At 36.9% G+C, this 21,451-nt stretch overlaps 1 protein-coding gene across 4 annotated transcripts; it reads right to left on the bottom strand.

The window, feature by feature from the left end:
* Positions 1-2,621: 2,621 nt before the first annotated feature.
* On the bottom strand, positions 2,622-21,105 carry LOC104603233 (uncharacterized). Of its 4 annotated transcripts, XR_002023000.2 has the most exons (11): positions 20,776-21,105; positions 20,577-20,684; positions 15,103-15,516; positions 14,945-15,010; positions 14,800-14,842; positions 13,890-13,944; positions 13,698-13,746; positions 11,693-11,760; positions 11,295-11,403; positions 4,869-4,998; positions 2,622-3,037 (listed from the first exon to the last, which is right to left on the bottom strand). XR_002023000.2 is itself a non-coding variant. In XM_010267209.3 (10 exons), exons 3-10 carry the CDS (start codon positions 15,283-15,285, stop codon positions 2,921-2,923), a joined length of 690 nt encoding a protein of 229 aa, XP_010265511.1. In that variant the 5' UTR covers positions 15,286-15,516; positions 20,577-20,684; positions 20,776-21,103; the 3' UTR covers positions 2,622-2,920. The 4 variants fall into 4 exon arrangements, 3 of the variants coding, with proteins under 3 accessions (XP_010265511.1, XP_088755232.1, XP_088755231.1); XM_010267209.3 differs by lacking the exon at positions 4,869-4,998 and having other exon boundaries at positions 20,776-21,103; XM_088899106.1 differs by lacking the exon at positions 4,869-4,998 and having other exon boundaries at positions 15,103-15,504; positions 20,776-21,103.
* Positions 21,106-21,451: the final 346 nt, after the last annotated feature.

Genomic DNA, 21,451 nt, shown 5'->3' with positions numbered 1-21,451 from the left:
GCACATCCCTGATAAAAGTAAAAAAGTGCAAGCAAATGTGGGAATGAGTGGACAGTCATTTGGGAGGTATCGACAAGGGTGCAAGGAATAGGAGTGACGCTATAAACACTCAGCATGAAAAATGTGGTCGTATGGCAAAATCGAAAGTTTTTAGCTTGACAGATGACCTGACAGTGCAGATTCAACATCTCTTTTGCATATGCCACATTTTCCCCTCTCGTTGAGGGGATTCTTCCAGAAAACCTGTGCAAATAACATTCACACAACGATCAACTGCTCCAATAATAATCCCGATCATACAACACTTCCAAAGTCATTTAGCATGCATTAGGTGATAGGCCCCAGAACTCCATGAATAGCAGTCTTCAACCTCTGGTTTGCATAATTATCTAATATCCAACTCAATAAAGTGCAAGGCTATCTTGGGTCTTGGGATGGATGGAATGGATACAAACCTAACCTCAAGCATGCTTTAGTATGAAAATGGCTGCTTTCTAAATTAAAGGAATTACACTTTGGCCTGAATCTGTCTTGCCAAACTTGGGCTGATGTCAAGCCTAAATCGGCAAAAATAAAAAGCTTTATAGCAATTAGTGCAGAGGAAACATCCTGCTCAGCCAGACCTGCTGCTTCAGCTGTTATCATTTGCTGAGGCAGATTGAGCTATAATACTATTTGTGACTGACTCAATGTAAAATCTCCCGAATATTCATGACAAATGCTCTTTAATGGATATGTCTGGACTGTCCATGCTGCAGAAATTAGGCCTTGAACTGATTGCTAATAATGTTCACACAATTCCTGTCAAATCTATCCGAAGGCCTCATGCCTCTCTGTGTGTATGCATCCATTTATTCATCCCACGTGCATGGATATATACATACATAGGCAACAATGATAATTTGCAAGGCAACCTAGAATAAGCCCATTTGTGTCGGTAGTTAAATTCCTCCAAATATCATGCCACCTGATTCACAGACGGCAAATAAAAGTTTTGAACTATTTTGATACACCTAACAACCTGATGGAGGCCTTTATTTGGATAATAACCAAATAATTCACTTGATTGTTAATATTGCAATATCACCCGACTTGGAACAATGTATCCAACCAAGGGCTGACCCAACTTTTATGGTCAAGATTGGTGACCATAAGTAACACATGAAAGAGAATACTTAGAAAAGGGATATTTCATGTGTATCGGGGTGTATCGGAGGTGTATTAGGACATATCGGTAGTATATCAATGTAAAACATACGGCCAAAAACTGAAAAAAAAGGGGGAAAGCAAGTTTCTTTTCCTTGAAATAAGCATTCTTTCACCCCCCAAATGACTCTAAAACTCCAAACCTCATTCATAGAGTGTTAGATTTGCAAAGATTTACAAGAAACAAGTGTGAATTGTTATTTTTTTTGAAGATTTTTCAAAATTTGAAAAAATATTGCAAAAAGAAGTAAATTTTTTTCAATTTTCTATAATATCTTGTGATTTCTTTTTTTCTTGAATGTATAAAATTATGCTGATCTACATTTCTTACATTCACAATCACAATTTTGTTGTGTTATCAATAGATTTATGGAAATTTCATGAAGATATTTAGGGAAAATCTAAATTAACAAAAAAATGAAAAATATATTTTTTTCTTTGCCTATAAATACTAAATATGCTTTAGATTTATGGATTTATTTATCATTTTATATTTTTAGAATTAAAAAATAAATAGTAATTAATAATATTTTATCATTTGATCACAACAATTGAAATATATTATAATTATATGGATGATCTATCATTTCCACATACCAATTGGAATTTCTTCTTTAATAATTATTTTTTTATTTTTTATTTTTAGAATTAAAAATAAATAAATAATTAATTATATTTTATCACTTGATCACAATGAGTGAATATATTATAATTTCATGGATGATCTATCATATCCACAAAGCAATTGGAATTTCTTCTTTAATAACTATTTTTTGAATATATTATATAATGTTTATTTATTTTTTATAATTTTTGAAAATAAATAATAAATAATTATTAATTATATTTTCACTTAAAAATTGTACCAATGCATGTTTTATGATTGGATAGGAGAGTTGGGTTTTTCTCATCCCATAAAACATTAAAACTTAAGAATTTTAATTTATAAATTATAGTTAAAGCATAGGATTTTTAAGGAAATTATAATTAACTACAATATGTTTCTTCATAAAACAATCAAAATATATTAATTTAATGTACATACACCTCATTAAGGTCTTATATTTAGTGTTGTTCATGTATTTTTATGATTTATTAAAGTATTTATAATGTTTCCAAGTGTATCATAGTTTTTCTTTGATACACATGTGTATCCAAGGTATATCCCGATTGGCTGATATGTCTCTTAAAATTGCCTTTCCGATTCACTTGACGTTTCCGATACTTTGAACCTTGCTAAGCACAATTTAAGTTGGGCAAATTTGTAAATTTTAGCTCATTGACAATCATGTGCTTCCACAGGCCGAATTGCACCTTGCAAGAAATGGGATCTAATCTTGCAGTGTATCTAAGATCCTTATTGATTCATTGATTATCTTATTAGGATAGCAAATGGGGACCTAGAATGTAAATCATTTTCATGCAAAGCTTTGAAAATTACATTAGATATTTCTCATATCAAGATTTCCGATTACAATTTGTCAATCTCATTCCTCAAACTTCAAATCATGCTGCATCAAACATCATAATTTTCTCATATGGAGGTTCAATGGGCACAAAATTGCTTCTCAAATAGTGAACCCTGATCAATAAGGTCATGCATTTTCACCGAGGATCATATTGCGGCTAATTACGTGTATCAAGCCAATAGTGCTCATAGCCTTGCAGTTATTGGTTGAGGAGAATGAAGAGGGTATGAGTTGATAGTGTTCCATTAGTCTCCTTTGACATGTGGCCGTCTCCTGTCAAACATAAATATGAAGCCCAAAGATGCAACCATTCCGATAATATACCCAGCAATTGCTCCATAGCTGACAGAAATTGGCCATTCCTGCAAAGGATAATAACATTATTTGAATTTGAAAAGAGAAAGAACACCAGGCACTAAAGCTTGACAGGACCAATCCTGTCATTGACGACAAGCGTGGATAAGTCAATTTGGTAAACCAGCTATAATGTGAATGTCATTTAAGACTAGAAAAATTTTGAAGAGTCAGGACCCTAGAACTTAAAAAACATGCTATTTTTATGGAGTCTTGCTCATTTGTTGCAATGATGGCATAGTTTCTTTTTTATTTTGCTGGCAGTATGAAGAATCCATCTCAGTGATTAACTTCATGCCAGGAATACCCTAAAATTATGCAAATTGGGGTGCCACTAAGATGAAATCAACTAGTGCATGTTTAATTCAATTAGGACAAGTTTCAAAAAACAACATTTAACTTCGCAAACCAGGAATGTCTTGTGTCATTAAGTTCTCAATTTGTCCAGATGTATTGGTGATAAAGAAACATCAGAAATATAGGAAAGATATCTGCCATGTCTGTTTTATTATTTAACAGAAAGAAGTCCAAATTTTGCACAGTTTAATCTAAGATTTTTTTTTTTTTCAGAAAGAGGTGAGCTGGCTGTTTTATGGGAACTGGAAAGAGGTTCCAGGATTATTAAACATAGGCATCATCTAGAAAAGGGATTTTTGTTTTTTGTTTTTTTTATAAGTGACAAGAAATTTCATCAAGAAAGAACGACAAACCATGAGGTACAAAATAAGGCTCAAAGCAATAAGCACAAAACAAAGTTACAAACTGAAATTTCCCAAAAGCCCCAAACACCAACAAACGCAAAAACAAAGAAAAAAGCTTACAAATTACAAGCCGGCCCTGGGCATCCCCAATTCAAACTATCTCCACCTACTCCACTTCTTGCCAACAAATCAGCTAACGAATTAGCACTCCTTGGGAGCCAGTTGAATGAAGCATGCAAAGAGGCCTAAAAAGTGAGCTAATCTCACCAAATATCTGAACTGCCATGGGATCAAATCTTGAGAATTCATCCACTGAATGATTGTTTGACAGTTCCTATCTACTTCTACAGCTGTCAATCCCTGTTGCAAGCTCAACTTTAGTCCTTGAATTAAGGCCAATAATTCAGCTCTTAACGAATTTCCATACCCAACAGGACCAGAGTAAATCAGCATTAAATTACCTCTGGAATCCCTAACCACTCCACTACTCCAGATTCTCCAGGATTCCCTAAAAAGCCACCCATCAAAATTTATTTTGCACCTCCCTTCTCCTGGAACAGACCATTCCACTACTCATCGAGGCACCCTAGATTGAAAACCTGCTATTATATTCCATCATCTCAGCAAGTCCTTGATGCAAGCAAACACCATTAAATTCGTTGCATATTAAAGCCCAACACACAGTGTGAGTTCAACCATTTCTTCCACCCATTTGTGTTCTTGAGTAGGAATATTATTTATAAGTCCAGTCATTATAGCTTATAGGCTTTATGATGGATGTGTTAAAGGGATTTAACTTGATTCTTTTGTTTGTAATTGGTAATATGATATCTAGAGTATCAACGCTATTTCATGATTCATCTGGAAATGATACTTCATTGGTCCTCTTATTGAATTCCAGAGTTCCAATGGTTGTTCAGTTGGAAAACTGAGACAGGACATCTCCACTGCCCTTATCCATAGGGAATGCTGATATGTCTACAGAACTAACAGGACCATGGTGACTATTTCAGTCCAATAAACATACTTGTGTCTCGGTCTCCTGGGTTTTCCAGATATACTTCTATAGACATTGATTGAGGGCTATTAGCTCTTTTTGGCTTGATGTTTACAATATTGATGTGTTTTCCTCTCTTACCATTAATAGATGATCTTTTTCCTTCCGTGAACAAGAAGTTCCAGGTCATCCATCAGATAAGTTGGCCCTCCACATGTCCTGTGTCTGATTTCCACCCCATTCAAATCTGTTTCCTAAACAATTCAGTCTCCTGTATGCAACATTTAACAGGGTCGTCACTTCCAAGAAAATCGTATGTTAGTCAGCTATTATGATCAGAATCTCCATTCTACCCATGTCAGGCATGATATGTATCCTACACGACACCAGAAAGAGTGATGACACTTCTAAAGTACATTTTACCACATGGATACCTCTAAGATGTATTTACTGTATATTTTAACAAATCATAATATAATAAACTTGTATATGCTAAGTTGATAGAAAAATCTATACATGCTGAAAGTTTTGTTAAATTTAAATGGGTTCAACTATGATACTGGAAAGACATGACATCAGAAAAACTTACTGCCAATCAGCCAGTATCATATAAGAGGTGACCAATCTGGTGGTATTCATCAAAATTCATGGGGATGTTTTGATTGGTTAAAGCTCTTCCGGTACTATGTCTTTCTGGTATCATAGGTTTTCCCAATTTAAAAAGATGGTATTATCATATCATATGGAACACTTGTATCTATATCAGCGCCCTAGAGTCAAGAAATGGAGAGTTATTTTGCCTTATATATGTCCATGATTATACTTGTTTCTGAAATCCCTGATAGACATTGTTATAAAGGAGGCCCTTGCAAATGGACAAACAAAAATCAACATTTTTTAAGGTAAAACAAAAATTTTATTAAAAGAAAAAAGAGTACAAATGGTGATCACAGATCAACCAATACAGCGCTAAACAAAAAAGTACAACAGAACTCACAAAACCACCACCCCCCAACATGACTCAAACTCCTAAAACAAAGAAACATGTGTCCCAAACTATGTATAAATCTCTCTAATCTTGACATTAATGATTAGATTTGAAGTAAGTGTACCATCTTACACTCAGACAAGATTTTATCCATAATATAGAACAAAATTTTAGGCAAGGATTTAGTACCACCTTAAATAATCAGGTAAAATAGCAAATTAGCAATTACACATATTCTTCCAACTTTAATAAAGTGAGGAAAAAGTGAAGAAAAGGATAGAAGAAAGAAAAAGAAGATAGGAAGAGAAAGGGAAAGGGAAAGGAAAGAGAAGAATAGAGGAAAAGAGGGAAGACAAGAAAGGAGAAATCTGTTCTATTCTCTTTACTGTCGACCCAGGTTGTATTAACATTCTACTAAGACTGAAATGATTACAATACCCTTAGGAAAATTACAGCAGACATAAGAAAGAAAGAATAACATGAAAATGACAATACTGCCCCTGTTAACTACTTCTAACAATTCTAACACTCCCCCTCAAGCTGGAGCATATATATCATAAAGTTCCAGCTTGTTACAAATATAGTCCATTGTTGAGCGACCCACGCTTTTAGTAAAAATATCAGCTACTTGGTCTTCAAATTTAACATAGGGTGTAACAACCTCTCCACTTGTCACTTTCTCTCTCACAAAAAGGAAATCAACTTCGATGTGTTTAGTCCTTTCATGAAACACTAGATTAGAGGCAATATGTGTTGCAGCGTGGTTGTCACATAACAATTTAATGGGTTGACAAATTGTGATATTCATCTCTTGAAGAAGATGCTTCAACCAGACTAGCTCACAGGTAGCATGGGCCATTGCCCCGCATTCAGCTTCAGCGTTACTCCTAGCAACTACGTTCTACTTCTTGCTCTTCCAAGTAATGAGATGTCTGCACAAGAAAGTACAATAACCTGTAGTAGACTTCCTGTCCATCGGAGACCCTGCCCAATCTGCACCTAAGTACCCTACCAGAGACATATCTCCCCCTTTCTTATACAAAAGCCCTCGACCAGGAGCACCCTTTAGATACTTCAGTACCCTCATAACACCATCCCAATGAGCAGTTGTTGGATTTTGCATGAATTGACTGAGGACTCTAACACTAAAGGAGATGTCAGGCCAAGTGATGGTAAGATAGATCAACTTGCCTACTAGTCTCTGATACTTTATAGGGTCTTCTAATGGCTCCCCTTGACTATCAGTCATCTTCACATTGGGATCCATGGGAGTTTCAACTGACTTGGATCCTAACAACCCAGTTTCATCCAACATATCTAAAACATACTTTCTTTGTGGCAGAGAGATTCCCCACTTCGATCGAGCTACCTCAATTCCAAGAAAGAACTTCAAGGTTCCTAGATCTTTAGTTTGAAAGTGTTGCTGTAGGAACTGTTTCAACTCATCAATTCCATGTGTATCATTGCTAGTGAGAACAATATCATCAACGTACACTACTAGAATGATCTTCCCAGATGACGAGTCTCTACTAAACACAGAGTCATCAACATTGCATTGTTTCAAGCCAAAATCTTGCACCACACTACTAAAACGACCGAACCATGCCCGTGGTGATTGCTTCAGCCCAATCGACACACCTTTCCTGACTACCCCTGAGCAACATACCTAGGAGGTTGCTCCATATATACCTCTTGAAGATCACCATGGAGAAGCACATTTTTTACATCAAGCTAAAATACGGGCCATGCAAAGTGGGCAGCTAAAGAAATGAGCACTCGTACAAAACCTATTTTAGCCACAAGAAAAAAGGTTTTCCAATAGTCCACACCATAGGTCTGAGTATACCCCTTTGCAACAAGTCGAGCTTTAAACCACTCAATACTGCCATCTTGATGGTGTTTAACTATATATACCCATCGACAAGCAACGGCCTGGTTCCCAGGTGGTAAGGAAGTGAGATCCCAAGTATTATTGGACTGAAGAGCATGAAATACTTCATCCATCACCTTCTTCCAGTTAGGAAATGAGAGGGCTTCCTATAGAGAACACAATAGAGAAACAGAGGATAGAAGGGAAATAAAACGTTGATGTGAAGGAGACAAGTGAGCAAAGGAGACATACCGAGAAAGGGAGTGATCTGTGCAAGTACGCTTACCTTTACGATGGGCAATAGGAAAATCAAGATCTGCGGATGGTGGATTTATCAACAGCAAAGACTCTGGTGGCATGTCAGAAGCTGGAGCTGGATCAACTACTGGTGACAATTCTAGTTGTCTATCACGTCTAGAGTACACTCTGTGAATAAATGGTTGAATAGGCTCTTTCATAGTAGGCAAGGGAATAAAGACATCACCAGATTCAAAGGGAAGAGGAATAGAAGGAGAAGGTTCATGTCCAAAGAAATAAAGGTAAACTCTCAAAGAAGGTAACATCCGGAGCAACAAAAGCTTTCCGTAAAATAGGGTCATAGCATTTGTAACCTTTCTGAGCATGAGATTAACCAAGAAAAACACATCTAATAGCTCCGGAGTCAAGTTTATCATGGCCTGGACCCAATTTGTGAACAAAACACACACAACCAAACACACGAGGAAGAGAGAAAGGTGAGGTGGAAGGAAAAAAGATAGAGAAAGGTGACTTGCCATCTAGGATTGAAAAGGCATACAGTTTATGAGAAAACAAGAGGTGAGAACTACATCACTCTAATATATTTTAGGAACTGCCATTTGAATCAACAAGGTCCGAGCAATTTTAATCACATGGCGATTTTTTCTCTTAGCTACACCATTTTGCTGAGTGTGTGAACATGAGGACTGATGTATAATACCATGAGAGTCAAAATAAGACTGAAAATTATTATGAAAGTATTCATTGGCATTATCTGAACGAAACACTTTAATGCATACACCAAACTAATTCTTTATCTTAGCATGAAAAGATAGAAAAATAGAGAACAATTCTGAATGATCCTCATTAAGTAAATCCATGTCATTCTTGAATAGTCATCAATAAATGTTACAAAATATCTGAATCCATTATAAGATGACACACAACTAGGACCCCAAACACCTGAGTGGACTAAAGCAAAAGGACTTAGGAATCTCTTATCATCCCTAGGAACAAAAGACACTATGATGTTTACTTAACTAACATGAATCACAATCTAGTTGAGAAGGATGACTAAGACGACAATGCCATTGATGTGGTGTAAGAGAGGAATGAAGAGCCTTCTAAGGACCATGGTCATCCAAGTAGACAGTCCTCCAACTTCACAACCACCACCAATCGTCTTCCCCGCCGTCTTGAGATCCTAAAAGACAAAATATGAAGGTTAAATGTTACTGAACAATGACGGGTTTGAGTAAGCTTACTTATAGACAAGAAACTAAAGGGAAATTTAGAACATAAAAAACCGAGTGTAAACTAAGGTTAGAACCAAGAGACACATTACCGGTACCAGTAATAGTAGAAGAAGAACCATCAGCTAAGGTAACAATTTGAGAAGTAGACGGTGGTGACAAGGATACAAACATATTTGAGGAGCCATTCATGTGGTCTGAAGCTCTAGAATCAATTACCCAAGGTGAAGGTGAAGAACTAAAAGCAAGACAAATAGTATCTAACTTCACAAGTGTAGCAGTGGCAGAACTAGAAGAGGTAGACTGGCGAAGATTTTCATACTCCTCACGTGAGATAGAAATTGTCTTTATCCTTACCAACCTTGGAAGTAGGAGCAATTCCAACCACACTAAAACTCCCAAAATCACCTTCCACCATTGCTTGGTTAGCCCAGGAGGATGGAGGGCCATCAAGATCATAACAAAAGTTGACTGTGTGACCTTCCCGTCCACAATGTGAGCAATCACAGGCTGACCCACGGCCACTATCACTATGACGACCACCACCCCTTGCACCACCAAACTCTCTACCACCTCCTTGTGCACCTCTGGGCCCACGGCCAAAACCCCTCACATTTCCTCCACCTCTACCACGCATATGTCTACTAGGAAAACCTCCTCTGGAAACCACCATGGCTGATCTCTCTAAAGGTGGGGGATGATCACTATGTGGATTTGAGGCTCTCCTTATGCGAGAGAAAACCTCAGACAAGGATAGGAGATCACTGCTCCCTAAGATTTGGGTCTGCACTGGTTCAAGTTCAGACCTCAACCTAGATAAAAATCTTGCTACATCTAGATGTTCTCGTTGTTCTTGTTGAGTCTTCAAATCAGTGAATAGGGGTTGATAAACATTGAGCTTATTCCTTAATCTTTTTAGAGAAGTATTGTATTCTTCAACACTTATATCTCCTTGTTGAAGAAAAAATAATCTTGGTACAACTGGTAAATTCTTGTGACATTGTCTTGTCCAGAGTACAATTGCTTGGCATGGCCCCAAATCTCCTTGGTCATGTCTAGAAACATAAGGTTTATACTAATGTGATTCTCCATACTATTCCAAAGTGATGTCATAATTTGGGCATTCTCTTGTACCCATTCATTGTACCCTTCTGATTCACTTTTCAATGGACCCTCCTTGATGTACTTCAGCTTGCCTCTTGCAATGAGAGATACCTCAACCAACTTGGCCCATGGGACATAATTAGTACCATTGAGTTTCATCGTAGTTAATTGAGAAGTCACGAAATCTGATTGCACAACTACTGTAGGTTTAGCCATTTGATGAAGCCATGAGTGAGAGGAGATCACTGATTTGTTACCTAGGCAAATTGTCAAACAGCTAGTATGCAACTCCTGTAACACACCTTTCTCTTTAGGAAAAACGCTAAGAATCATCAACCCTCTACTTTAGAAACACTTGAGAAAGATTGCATACTTACCAAAAGGTGTTACCACAACACAAACCACTACAAATCACCACACATTGAGGAGCACCTACCTCACAACTCAAAACATCACAAAGCTGCCCTCTTCGAATTACTGAATAGAGGGCTTTTAGAAAAACAGCAACTCACACAACACTGCAACTTGAGGCATTAAAGCCTCTTTTCCAAGTAGGCGATCAGCCCCCTTAAGTCATTTTCCTTTCCAACAAGAATAGAGAATATTCTCTATTCTTAGGGCACAATAAGTTGGGAGGTGAACAGTGCCGCGAACAGTACAGTTGACCTCAAGGCTCTGATACCATGTTCCAACTTTAATAAAGTGAGGAAAAAGTGAAGAAAAGGATAGAAAAAAATAAAGAGAAGAAGATAAGAAGAGAAAGGGAAGGGAAAGAGAAGAATAGGAGAAGAAAAGAGGGAAGACAAGAAAGGAGAAATCTGTTCTATTCTCCTTCTGTCGAACCAGGTTGTATTAACATTCTACTAAGGCTGAAATGGTTACAACACCCTTAGGAAAATTACAGCAGATATAAGAGAGAAAGAATAACATGAAAATGACAATACTGCCCCTGTTAACCACTTCTAACAATTCTGACACATATAAATGGATTTGAGAACATGCATATTATTGGTGATGTTAACCCAACTGATATTGAAGAGGAAAAGTAGGAATTCAAACAAAATAACAAATAAATGTCATAAATTCTAATTAAATTAGGAGCAAGAAAATCTTACCTGCCATGGCCTTTCCCAATCAAGGGGCATAGGCCAAGCCCCAAGCCAAGCTCCAATAACAGTCCCATGAGCTGGTAGACAAATCATGTAATCAACAATGCCAGCTGGCCTGAGAAAATTTATATGTAATCCATCATAAATAGCACATAGTAGACAAAAATTGAGAATTATGATTGCATAACATCCTTGTACAAATTTGCATTTGAAACTAGGTTACTTGACAATTGACATTTAGAGTGCAAAACCTTGTATTTTGTATGTAGAGTGCAAAACCTTGTATTTTGTATTATTTTATATGTTTTTGCACTGTACATATTTGCATTTTGTACTCCTTCCAAACTGAGCATTATGATTTTGCACATGGAAATAGGTAAAACTTCATAAACCGAAATGCTTACTTGGCATATACAAACAGGCGCTGCCAATTGTTCCATGATGAACCAAAAACAGAAGCTGCAGGTGCAAACTGCAAAAATACAGACAGGTTAGTTATCTACTTCAGTAACCAATGTAATAAAGATATAGCATGTTAGACATGAAAAACAGAGAACACAATCTGGAGGTATTTCTACTACATATTCATGAATAATTTAGAAAATTGTAGGGTGAACTTAAGTTCATAAGCACATTCATAATTGCAATAGTAATCAAGGCAATTTCTAGGTGTCAAGGGGGAAGGCTGTTTGGGAAAAACAACCTGGGCTGTTTTGAAGTTTCGTGTGCGTGACACATTAGCATGGATGTGGGTTAAAAGAGCAATTGCAATCAATATTCTTTTAATTAAAAAGACAAATAAAGAACTAATGGGGTAATGTGTCATGTGCAGGAAGCTTCAAAACAGCTCAGGCTGTTTTTCCCAAACAGCCAAGCTTTTCTTTCCCATGGGGGATCATCTTACCCAAGCACCAAGTTGTTTTGGTACAAGGTTAGTTATTTGTTCAAGTTTGATCAGCATACAAGTCAATGGATTGCTACCAAAAAAAAGGTCAATGGATTGTCTTGAATCCTTGAAGACTTCAAAACCTGAACCAATAAGCAAAGAAGAACTTGAAGTTCAAGATTTCACCAAATCAACACATAATAGCAGAAAAGGCATGTTTTCTTTTCTTTATTGTTCTTCTCGTGCATATGTTGATGTTCTATGTTTTGATATGGGGCTATACTTATTTCACAAGGATTATTGACAATTATTAGCGAAAGATGACTGCTGGTTGCCATGAAACCAGGGACTATGACTACCCTGGGATTTATATTTTTGTTAAAAAAGGAGTTAAGCAGAAGCCCAAGCCCCTAACCAAGGTTCAAAGTATCGATACGATACGTGTTTCGGCCGTATCGTATCGGCACTTATAAACGGCCGAAACTCTATTTTTTTTTAGTTTTTTTTTTTCAAATTTTGGTTTTTGGGAAGCTTTTAGCATGCTTTTTATTATTAAAAAAATTGGGGGTCTGAAACACCTAGAAACAGGCATTTCGGACCGTATCATTTTCAAAAGATACGATACAATACACCCAATACGAGGCATATCGTATCGATACTTTGAACCATGTCCCTAACTACAAGATCCCCCATTGCCTAGCTTTGCCTTGGTACCTTGAAAAATATGATAACTTCAATCACACATCCACAGGCACACACACACAAATTTCTATAACTCACAGTTATAGCTAGAAGAATAGAAAACTACAAGAAGGATATGAACTTGAGAATTGAGAAGTTTTACTTCATACGCACTTGTCTGCCCCATATCATTTATCCCTAATTGCTGATCTATGGGTTTTGAGCTCTTGGCCTCTCCTTTTTGTGTAGGCAGGGAATTGCACCCTTGTTAGGTTTTTATATAAAAGCTTTTGGATGGGATTCTTTGTAACCTTTCCGTGGAGGATATGCTTTAAAGAGGTGGGGTGCTGCCTTGGAGAGTTCTTAATTTTTGTTTGAAATCGCTGGTTCCTCCTTGTATGCAGATTCTATATATATGGTGAATTGTTACACTCAATGTTGGTTCCAGCATTTCTTGCAAAAACTTGCAGCTCTCAGACTCAAACCAAACTCTCACACTAGTCACCCCAAGATTTTACCATATGGTGAATTGTTATCTATCAGTAAATAAAAAGTCTAGAAGGGGCAACTTCTTATTCATTGTATGTAAAGCCAGTATCTGAGGCTTTTGCGGATCTCAATTTTTGTGTTTAAATGTAAGGGAGTTTTCATTCACTCCAGAAAATATCCAAGATCATTTATTTTACACGTAAGGGGAATTGTTCTTCACTGCAGGAAATATCCAAGATCAACCCATAAGATTAAATACAAGTTCAATGGCTCTCTTTTACTCACTTGGGTCACTAAAACAATAAGGTATTCAATCAAGATCATAAAGAGGAAGACAAGGGTTTGGTGCTCACAGTGAACAAGGACATGAGCAGGGACCAGCTAATGGTTCTCTTTATATACCTGTCTCCATCAAAAAATGAAGTACAAAGAACGTTTAGCAGAGTTGAATACAAGAGCATCTTCTAAGAGATTATCCATAAATATCTCCCAGTGGTTGTATTATTTCTAGCAATTTTGTATGGGTGCATATAAACATCACTCACAGAAATCCAATAGGTGCCCCCAAAACAATAGCTCCAAAAGCATTTAGAAATGCCCCTACAAGAACAGAAGTTATACAAGTTATTCTGCAGAAAATATGAAGCACTAAGAAATAGCAAGCACTTCATAAATTAAAAGTGCATAAAACATGTGAAAGTTTAAAAATATTACTAGAAAGAAGTGTATCAATAAAGGGAAAAAATGACTCAACAAAAAGAATAAGAAACCTTCAATTGATTACAGTGGAATTTATCACAACTTAACCTATGGCAAAAGCAGATCTTGGGGGCCATATAACAGTATTGAGTGTCAAACTGTGTTTGGCCACATCAAAGTCCTTTATGGTTATGGGTGAAGTGTTTTTAGCTAATGGACAAATAGCAGTAAGCACAAAATGTTGGGACTACTTAACTATCCATCTCCAAGAACAGCTATCTGCTTTTGCAACTACTTACTTTAAAGGTTAACTGCAATCAAACTCCCAAGCAACTGACTTGTAAACCAGATCATTGATAATCATTTTAAATATAGTGTCCGGAAATATTTGAACAAATTTTCTGAATAATCAAATTGCCCCTCTAACTTAAGACCCAAATACCCAATATTAGGGGAGAAAATGGAAAGTACCAATCGAGAATCAACTGCTTATGTTCTTAGCCCATAAGCCACAAGTGTAGATTCAACTGGGTCAAACACTACCAAAGTATAATGCACACCATCCTTTTGTCTGATCACATCGTAATTCTGTCGAATGGTTAAAAGGCAGAGTTGTCTACCATTTTGTGTAAGTTTAAAACTAGTTTCCAAAATGTAGAACACAAGAACCAATTCAAGCATTAAATATATTACTAATCAAATTTCACAAGGAAACTCTCAAAGGTTAAACTATTAGAACTTAGAATGCATACTCACCAGCTGGAATTCCTAGTAAGCCATGTCCAACCGCCTTCAAGAACTGTTAACAATTATCAAAACCCTAATAAATTATCAAATATTAGACATATAGAACAGATCAAAGCCACAAATTAAAACTAAGAACAGGAGATCAGAAAGTTACCGAGCATTGCTTGGGATTCCATCGTGAGATACTGTAAACTCCAATTATTATTGGTGTCTCGATAACCTACCAAAATATTTATATCAACAAAAAACAACGAATTAGATTTTTTTCGGAAGCATAGCCAGTCTCCATTAAAATTGGTATGCTTAATGTACCCAGATGAGAAATAGGGTCTGATCAGGGTTAGAAATGAGATCAATAGAATAGATGTTGTGGGCAACCCAGAATGCTACTGCTAACCCTAACCCACAGATCAAATGCAACCGAAATGCTTCCCAAATTGACACCGGTACTGAGACATTTTGGTCACTGGAAGCTTCAGCAGTTGTCTTCTCCATTCTTTCTATTGAACTACCAGATCTTACAACTCACAAGTTGTGTCTTGTCATTAATCTTTATGTCAGTAGGCCGAATTTAAATATTTGAGGCCCAAAATGTGTTTGTCTAGTTTGGGCTTGAAGCATTCAATTAATAGGCTCCCAATGAACGGTTCTCAAAGCCAACAGATAGATTTTGTCTTGGGCTCGGGCATACAGCATCCGTTTAATCTGTCCCACCTAAGAGAGGGCCTGGACAGAAAATCAGCAATGGCAACTACTTTCAGCAATGCAATTTCAGGGATTATGATGACGATCACAAAAACAATAACAATAATAATAATAACACTAACAACATCAACAACAATAATAACAATAAGTTCATGATCCTTATCAAAACCTTCTTTTAGTTATAAATAAAAAAGAAAATTTATTGAAAATGAGAGAAGGCACAAGAAAGTGACAAGATATCACCCACAAGGAAAAGTACTTAAAACCGAAAAATCCAAATCCCTTCAAGCCCCTTGAAGTACCAAAAAAAATTTCCTTTCCCTTAGCCCTTAAATATCACAGCACATTTGCTATCAAAATCCAATCCTCCTCAAAGGACCCAAAGCTTGCTCCCTAACACATCCATACACCCTAACAATAACCTCTACTAATCAACACTATGCAATAGAATTTTCCTCACTCGTTGGAAACTTCATTCCCATAACATTTTTCTTCTAAAATCTTGACAAGAAATCGAAGCATGGTGATACAAGAACTTTGTGATTCAGCACTACTCTTGAAACTAAACTCAAGTTGTAGATGTGTAGAACCGAAAATAAATATCAAATAGGAAGAAGAGAAGAGAATGTCTAGGCAATCACACCTTAGGGTAAGGTGTACAAAAAGAGGTACAATAATGCCTTACCCAAAAATTGCCTTTCAAAGAAGTCTGGGCGTGACCTATTCCCCCAAAAATTGTTGTATTCTGCTGGGAAGTCTTCTATGGGAAAATCAATACTTTGGAAAACTTACAGAAAAAGAGACCCTCTCTTTGTCTTTCCCCAAATTGGTACTCCTTGTGTAAGGCCGAGAATGAGGACTGTATGCATTTGCTGATCTCTTGTTCCTTTGCTACAGCTATATGGAGTTGGAGCCTTTGTTTATTTGGAGGTAGGTGGTCTATGCCTTCTAATTTAAGCTCGTTATTCAACCCATATGTTTTTGTTTGGCACACTAGAAGAGGTAAGGCCATGTGGAAATGTGTCAGGGCAGCCACTTTGTGGACACTTTGGGAGGAAAGGAATGCAAGAATTTTCTTAGAGAAGGAAAGAGGATTAGATAAAGTGAAGGACTGCATCCTAACAAGAGCAATCCATTGGCTGAAAACCGTGGATATTTTTGATGACTTGTGGAGGAATTGGCTAGTAATAGCTAATACTTCAACAAAGAAGAATAGAATTTATTCATAAAAAAAAAGAAGAATAGAATTCTGTCAGAATGGGTTTCGCCTTTGGAAGGTCTCATCAAGCTGAACTTTGATGGAAGCAGCCAAGGCAACCCCGAGCCTTCAGGAATAGGGCGTATCCTGAGAAATAAGGACAGCAACATAATTTCCTTACTCACAGGACCGGTGGGAGTGGGGGACTCCACAAGGGCAGAAGTCCTTGCTGCAGTACAAGGAATTCAGATCACTAACCAGCTTGGGGTGGAGCATCTCCTAATTGAAGGGGACTCTCAGGTGGTAACAAGGTGGCTTCTAAACCCGGATACCACCATTTGGGGCTACAAAGATCTCATCAAAAAAGTAAAGTGGTTAACCAGCAATATGAGAGTTGAGGTAAAATGGGTTAGTAGGTCTGCTAATTCTATGGCTGATGCTTTAGCCAAACAGGGGGTTTCTAGGGAAGATCTTTTTTGTGCTTCTTTGTAAGTTATTATTAATCTGGAAATCTGTACTTAACTAGCCCGAAGAGGTTGCAACTCGTGCCTTTCCTTGGGGACTTTGTACTATTGTATATTGCTGATTAATAAAATTATTTCAATTATAAAAAAAATGCCTTGCCCATTCTTTCATGCTAACCTTTCTTGGACTTGGAAGCTATCTTCTCCAATAATTTACACAAAGTCTTATTAAAGGCTTCTGCTAATCCATTAGCAGTTGCATTGTCCATGGTTGAGCACCTTTGTTTGATTCCATATTTTATGCAGAACTGATCCATCAAATGGTTACTGAATGGCTTCCCATTGTTGGTCACATTGTAAAGTGGAATGCCTTACCTATAGACAATATTTGTCTTGATGAACTCCACCACTGTTTTTTTCTTTACTTTCTTACGCGGAACAAACCCCTTCCCACTTTGAGAAGTAATCTGTCGCAGCAAGAATGAAAAGATTCCCTTTAGAAGTTTTAGGAAGAAGACCAACTACATCAACTCCCCATCTGTCAAAAGGCCAAGAAGCAATAGTTAGATGTAATGGCTCAGGTGGTTTGCCATCCATGGAACTAACAAGTCTGGCAATGTTTAGCATATTCTAAGGAGTCTTTCACCATGGTAAGCCAATAAAAGCCCATCCTTTTTATGCATTCATGGAGTTTAGGTCCTAACTCATATGCTCTGCATACCCCAGAATGGGTCTGCTCAAGAGCTTTTCAAATCTCATCTCCAAGACACCTCATATAGACACCATTAAACAAGTGACAATAAAGTGTGTTGTTGAAGTACAAAAAACATAGTGTTTTGTACCATATCTCTGTCTTGTGTTTAAGATCCTCCGGAAGTTGCTTCCAATCCTCAGTTTCAGTGGCATAATACAAAGACAACATCACTTTCTTCCTCTTCCTCTAGTAATAAATGGGGAATGACCCACTTTTCACATATTGGCTATGTTGTTTTCTCTTCTTTGGCTAATGTAAGTACTGCAACAAGGTTAGGTAGAGCATCAGCTTGTTTATTTTCACTACGAGGGACATGCTCAATAGTGAAACCATCGAATTTGCTTTAGCAGTTGGGTTGCATATTGATGACATGGCATCAGATCAAGCTTCTGCACTTCATGTTCTGTTAAGAGTTAATTAATAACCAACTTCGAACCTCCACAGATGGTAAGTTGGCGAATTTGCATTTCTATTGCCATCTTTAGGCCAATAATGAGAGCTTAACACTCCACAATGTTATTGGCACAAAGTTGGGTAAAGGCACAAGAAAATGGCAAGACTTCTCTTTGAGGGCTCACAAACATTACTCCTGCCCCTACACCATCCTTCTGAGCTGCTCCATCAAAGAACATCATCCATGTTGTCATTATGTCAACATAGAAGACCTCTTCATCTAGCAATTCCTCAAAGAATTCCCAGTTGGCTGGAATTGGGTGGTCTGCAAGAAAGTAGGCTAGAGCTTGACCTTTCACTGCCTTTTGTGGTATGCAGACAATCTCAAACTCTAAGAGTAGAAGAGCTCATTTAGCTAGTCTCCCAGAAAGAACAGACCTTGTCTTGTGGTACTTGAGGGGGTTAGCTCATAGATCAAATGTATGGTGTGTGCCAACATGTAATGATGGAACTTCTTTGTGGCAAAGATTAAGGCAAGACATGTCTTCTCAATGGGTGAATAGTTTAATTCAGCACCCACTAAGGTTCAACTTAAGTAATACAGTGCATTTTCCTTGCCAGCATCATTTACTTGTGCAAGGAGAGCTCCCAAAGAATGTTCTTGTGCTGAAATATAGAAGATAAGTGGCTTCCCTGGGATTGGAGCTGCCAACACACGGGGCTCGAGAAATACTTGTGAGTGTCAGGCTCACTTGGGCTGAATTGGAGTCACCACCCATCATTTGAAGGAAATGAAGGTGATGGGACCTCCAAGAATGACTTTCAAAAATAATTTTGTTTGATAGTGACTCCAAATCCAAGGAACTGGTTAAATTAGTTTGGGTAAGACTCGGATAGGAAAGGGAAGGGATTAGGCACCCCTCTCCCAGGTCTGATAGGTGGGGCCCATATGGGACCCAAACAAACATGAGCATAAAAATACGCAATTCTTTAATTAACTAAAGACATCAATAATAAAGAAAGCAAAACAAGCCAAGAACAAACCAACACAAGAGAATGAACCCTATTTATATTTTATTTATTTCTTTATTTCTTTATTTTTATTATTTTTTACTTTCTTTTTTTTAATTTAATTTTATCAGTTATTTATTTTGATTATTTGTTTTATGGGAACAGCAATTTATTTATCCTATGGTTTTCATCCTATGTTTTTTATTACTATTCTCATTTTTTTATCATTACTACTATTCATTTATTTTTTATTTTTTTCTTCTTCTTCTTATTTTTTTTTGTATTGTTGTTTTACTTTTCTATTTTATTATTCTTTATTCTTTTTATTTTTTACATTTTTTATTTCATTTTTAATGTTTCCTCTTTGATAGCTTATTCTCCCCTTCTATCACCTAAATATGGCGGAATCTATTGAACTAGCCACCCATTTCGTCCATTTTTGCTCAATTTATTCATTATTTTGTTTTTCATTCAGTTTTTAGATTGGATTAATTTGTCCTCCTCGGCCAATCACCCTTCTCATTCCCGTTCTGTACATCAAAGACCATCTCCATTCCAGTATCTATTCCTGGTTGTCATATTCTATTTTTTCCCCTTTGTTTTGTTATTTTTCCTTGTAATTTTTTTTTTTTATTTTCTTATTTTTAGCTATGACAATCATCATTGATTAGGTAGGCTTCCTCAGGGCAACAAAAATAACAGGATGTCCGAAATCCCTCATCACAGTATCGTGAATCTAAATCAAACAGACAACCCAATTCTAATGTATCAATTCGGCTGGGATGAAGCATCACCAAAACAACATACTTAACCTAATATCTAAACAGCGATTAACAAAACACATCAAGTCTCACCCTCAGATAAACAAAACAAACATAACAATCCACCGTAATGAAACGGTTAAAAGGAAAAGATGCAATATGTTACGTGACTTACTAACTACAGGATTCGGCCTTCAGTGATCGATAAAACATAAACATAATGAAACGAATAGCATTATAATCAACAATATCTTCAGATAGAAAATCACAACTGAAAAAAACATAGAGAACACTAATCTTCTCTCTGGATAGCTAAATAAATAAATAATCAGAGCAGCAGGAGGAAGCCAAGTCCAATCTGGGTAGGTTCCAAGGACTTCACGGAAGCCAGTTCGGCAGAGGCTTCATCGCCGGCTCTGACGACCACCCAGATGATCGCTATCCCATAGAAAAACGAGAGAAAAAAATCAAAAGATACAAGAGAAAGGAAGGAGGATTACGATGGGAGAAGAACTTATGAATTTAGCGTGAGATTGGACGCTGCAACAGAGGAACCGAGAGTGTATCGTTCCGAGTTTCCTTCTTCGAACGGCAATAATGACTGATATCTGTAACCAGAAGCTTAGTAAGAAGAAATGATCGTCTGGGTGGGGATTTTGCCGAAGACCGAGAAGGGAAGGGATCCAATTGACAGTTTACCGTGCTAGAAATGGATGAAAATGAGGGAAGGGTGCCGTCACCGCAACTCCTCTGTTCTAGTCAAGAAGACGATGAACAGTAGCCGGAGGTCACTAAGAGAGAAAAGGATGACGGGGATGTGTAAGAGAGAATTAGAGAGAGAAGAACGAGAGGGGAGAGATAGAGAAAGGAGTTTCACCGCCGCCTCTCTGTCCTCGTCGCAAGAGGAAGGGGTAGGAATGGCAATTTCGCGAGAATTTTCGGGTATCCGACCAGACCCGATTATCAAAACCCTAGGTTGAATTCGAGACGAATTTAGGATATTAGATTAAAACCTAGGGGAGGAATTGCATGGGCAAAAGATGATGGTAAGTGACTTATCAAAAGTAAATTATTATATAGTGAAAAATTTGTAAAAGTAAAATAAAATAATATCTATTTAAAATAAATAAAAATTTATGGATAATAATATATTTAATTTAATAAAATAAAATAAATAATAATTAAATAATTTGTTAGATTATTAAATTATTAACTAATTAAATAATTTAGTAAAATAAGTAAATAAATAAGTAAATAAATAAGTAAAACTTCATGCATTATCAATATAAAATTGGTAAAGACTGTCTCAAATTATTTAATTAATTAATTTAGTGTTGTTAATGGGTTGGACTGAACTATTGGGCTACCGAGCCCT

This window comes from Nelumbo nucifera, chromosome 2 (assembly GCF_055504915.1).
Source record: "Nelumbo nucifera cultivar China Antique chromosome 2, China Antique-T2T, whole genome shotgun sequence".
In the NCBI taxonomy this organism is placed as follows: domain Eukaryota; kingdom Viridiplantae; phylum Streptophyta; class Magnoliopsida; order Proteales; family Nelumbonaceae; genus Nelumbo; species Nelumbo nucifera.
This window is presented reverse-complemented; position numbering and strand designations above follow the sequence as displayed.

Coding starts and splice junctions, on each gene's coding strand:
- LOC104603233 (XM_088899105.1), bottom strand. CDS start 15,285: ATGGAGAAGACAACTGCTGAAGCTTCCAGTGACCAAAATGTCTCAGTA. Junction 13,945..14,799: donor CTTACTAGGAATTCCAGCTG/GTGAGTATGCAT, acceptor CTGTTCTTGTAG/GGGCATTTCTAAATGCTTTT. Junction 11,404..11,692: donor CGCCTGTTTGTATATGCCAA/GTAAGCATTTCG, acceptor AAATTTTCTCAG/GCCAGCTGGCATTGTTGATT.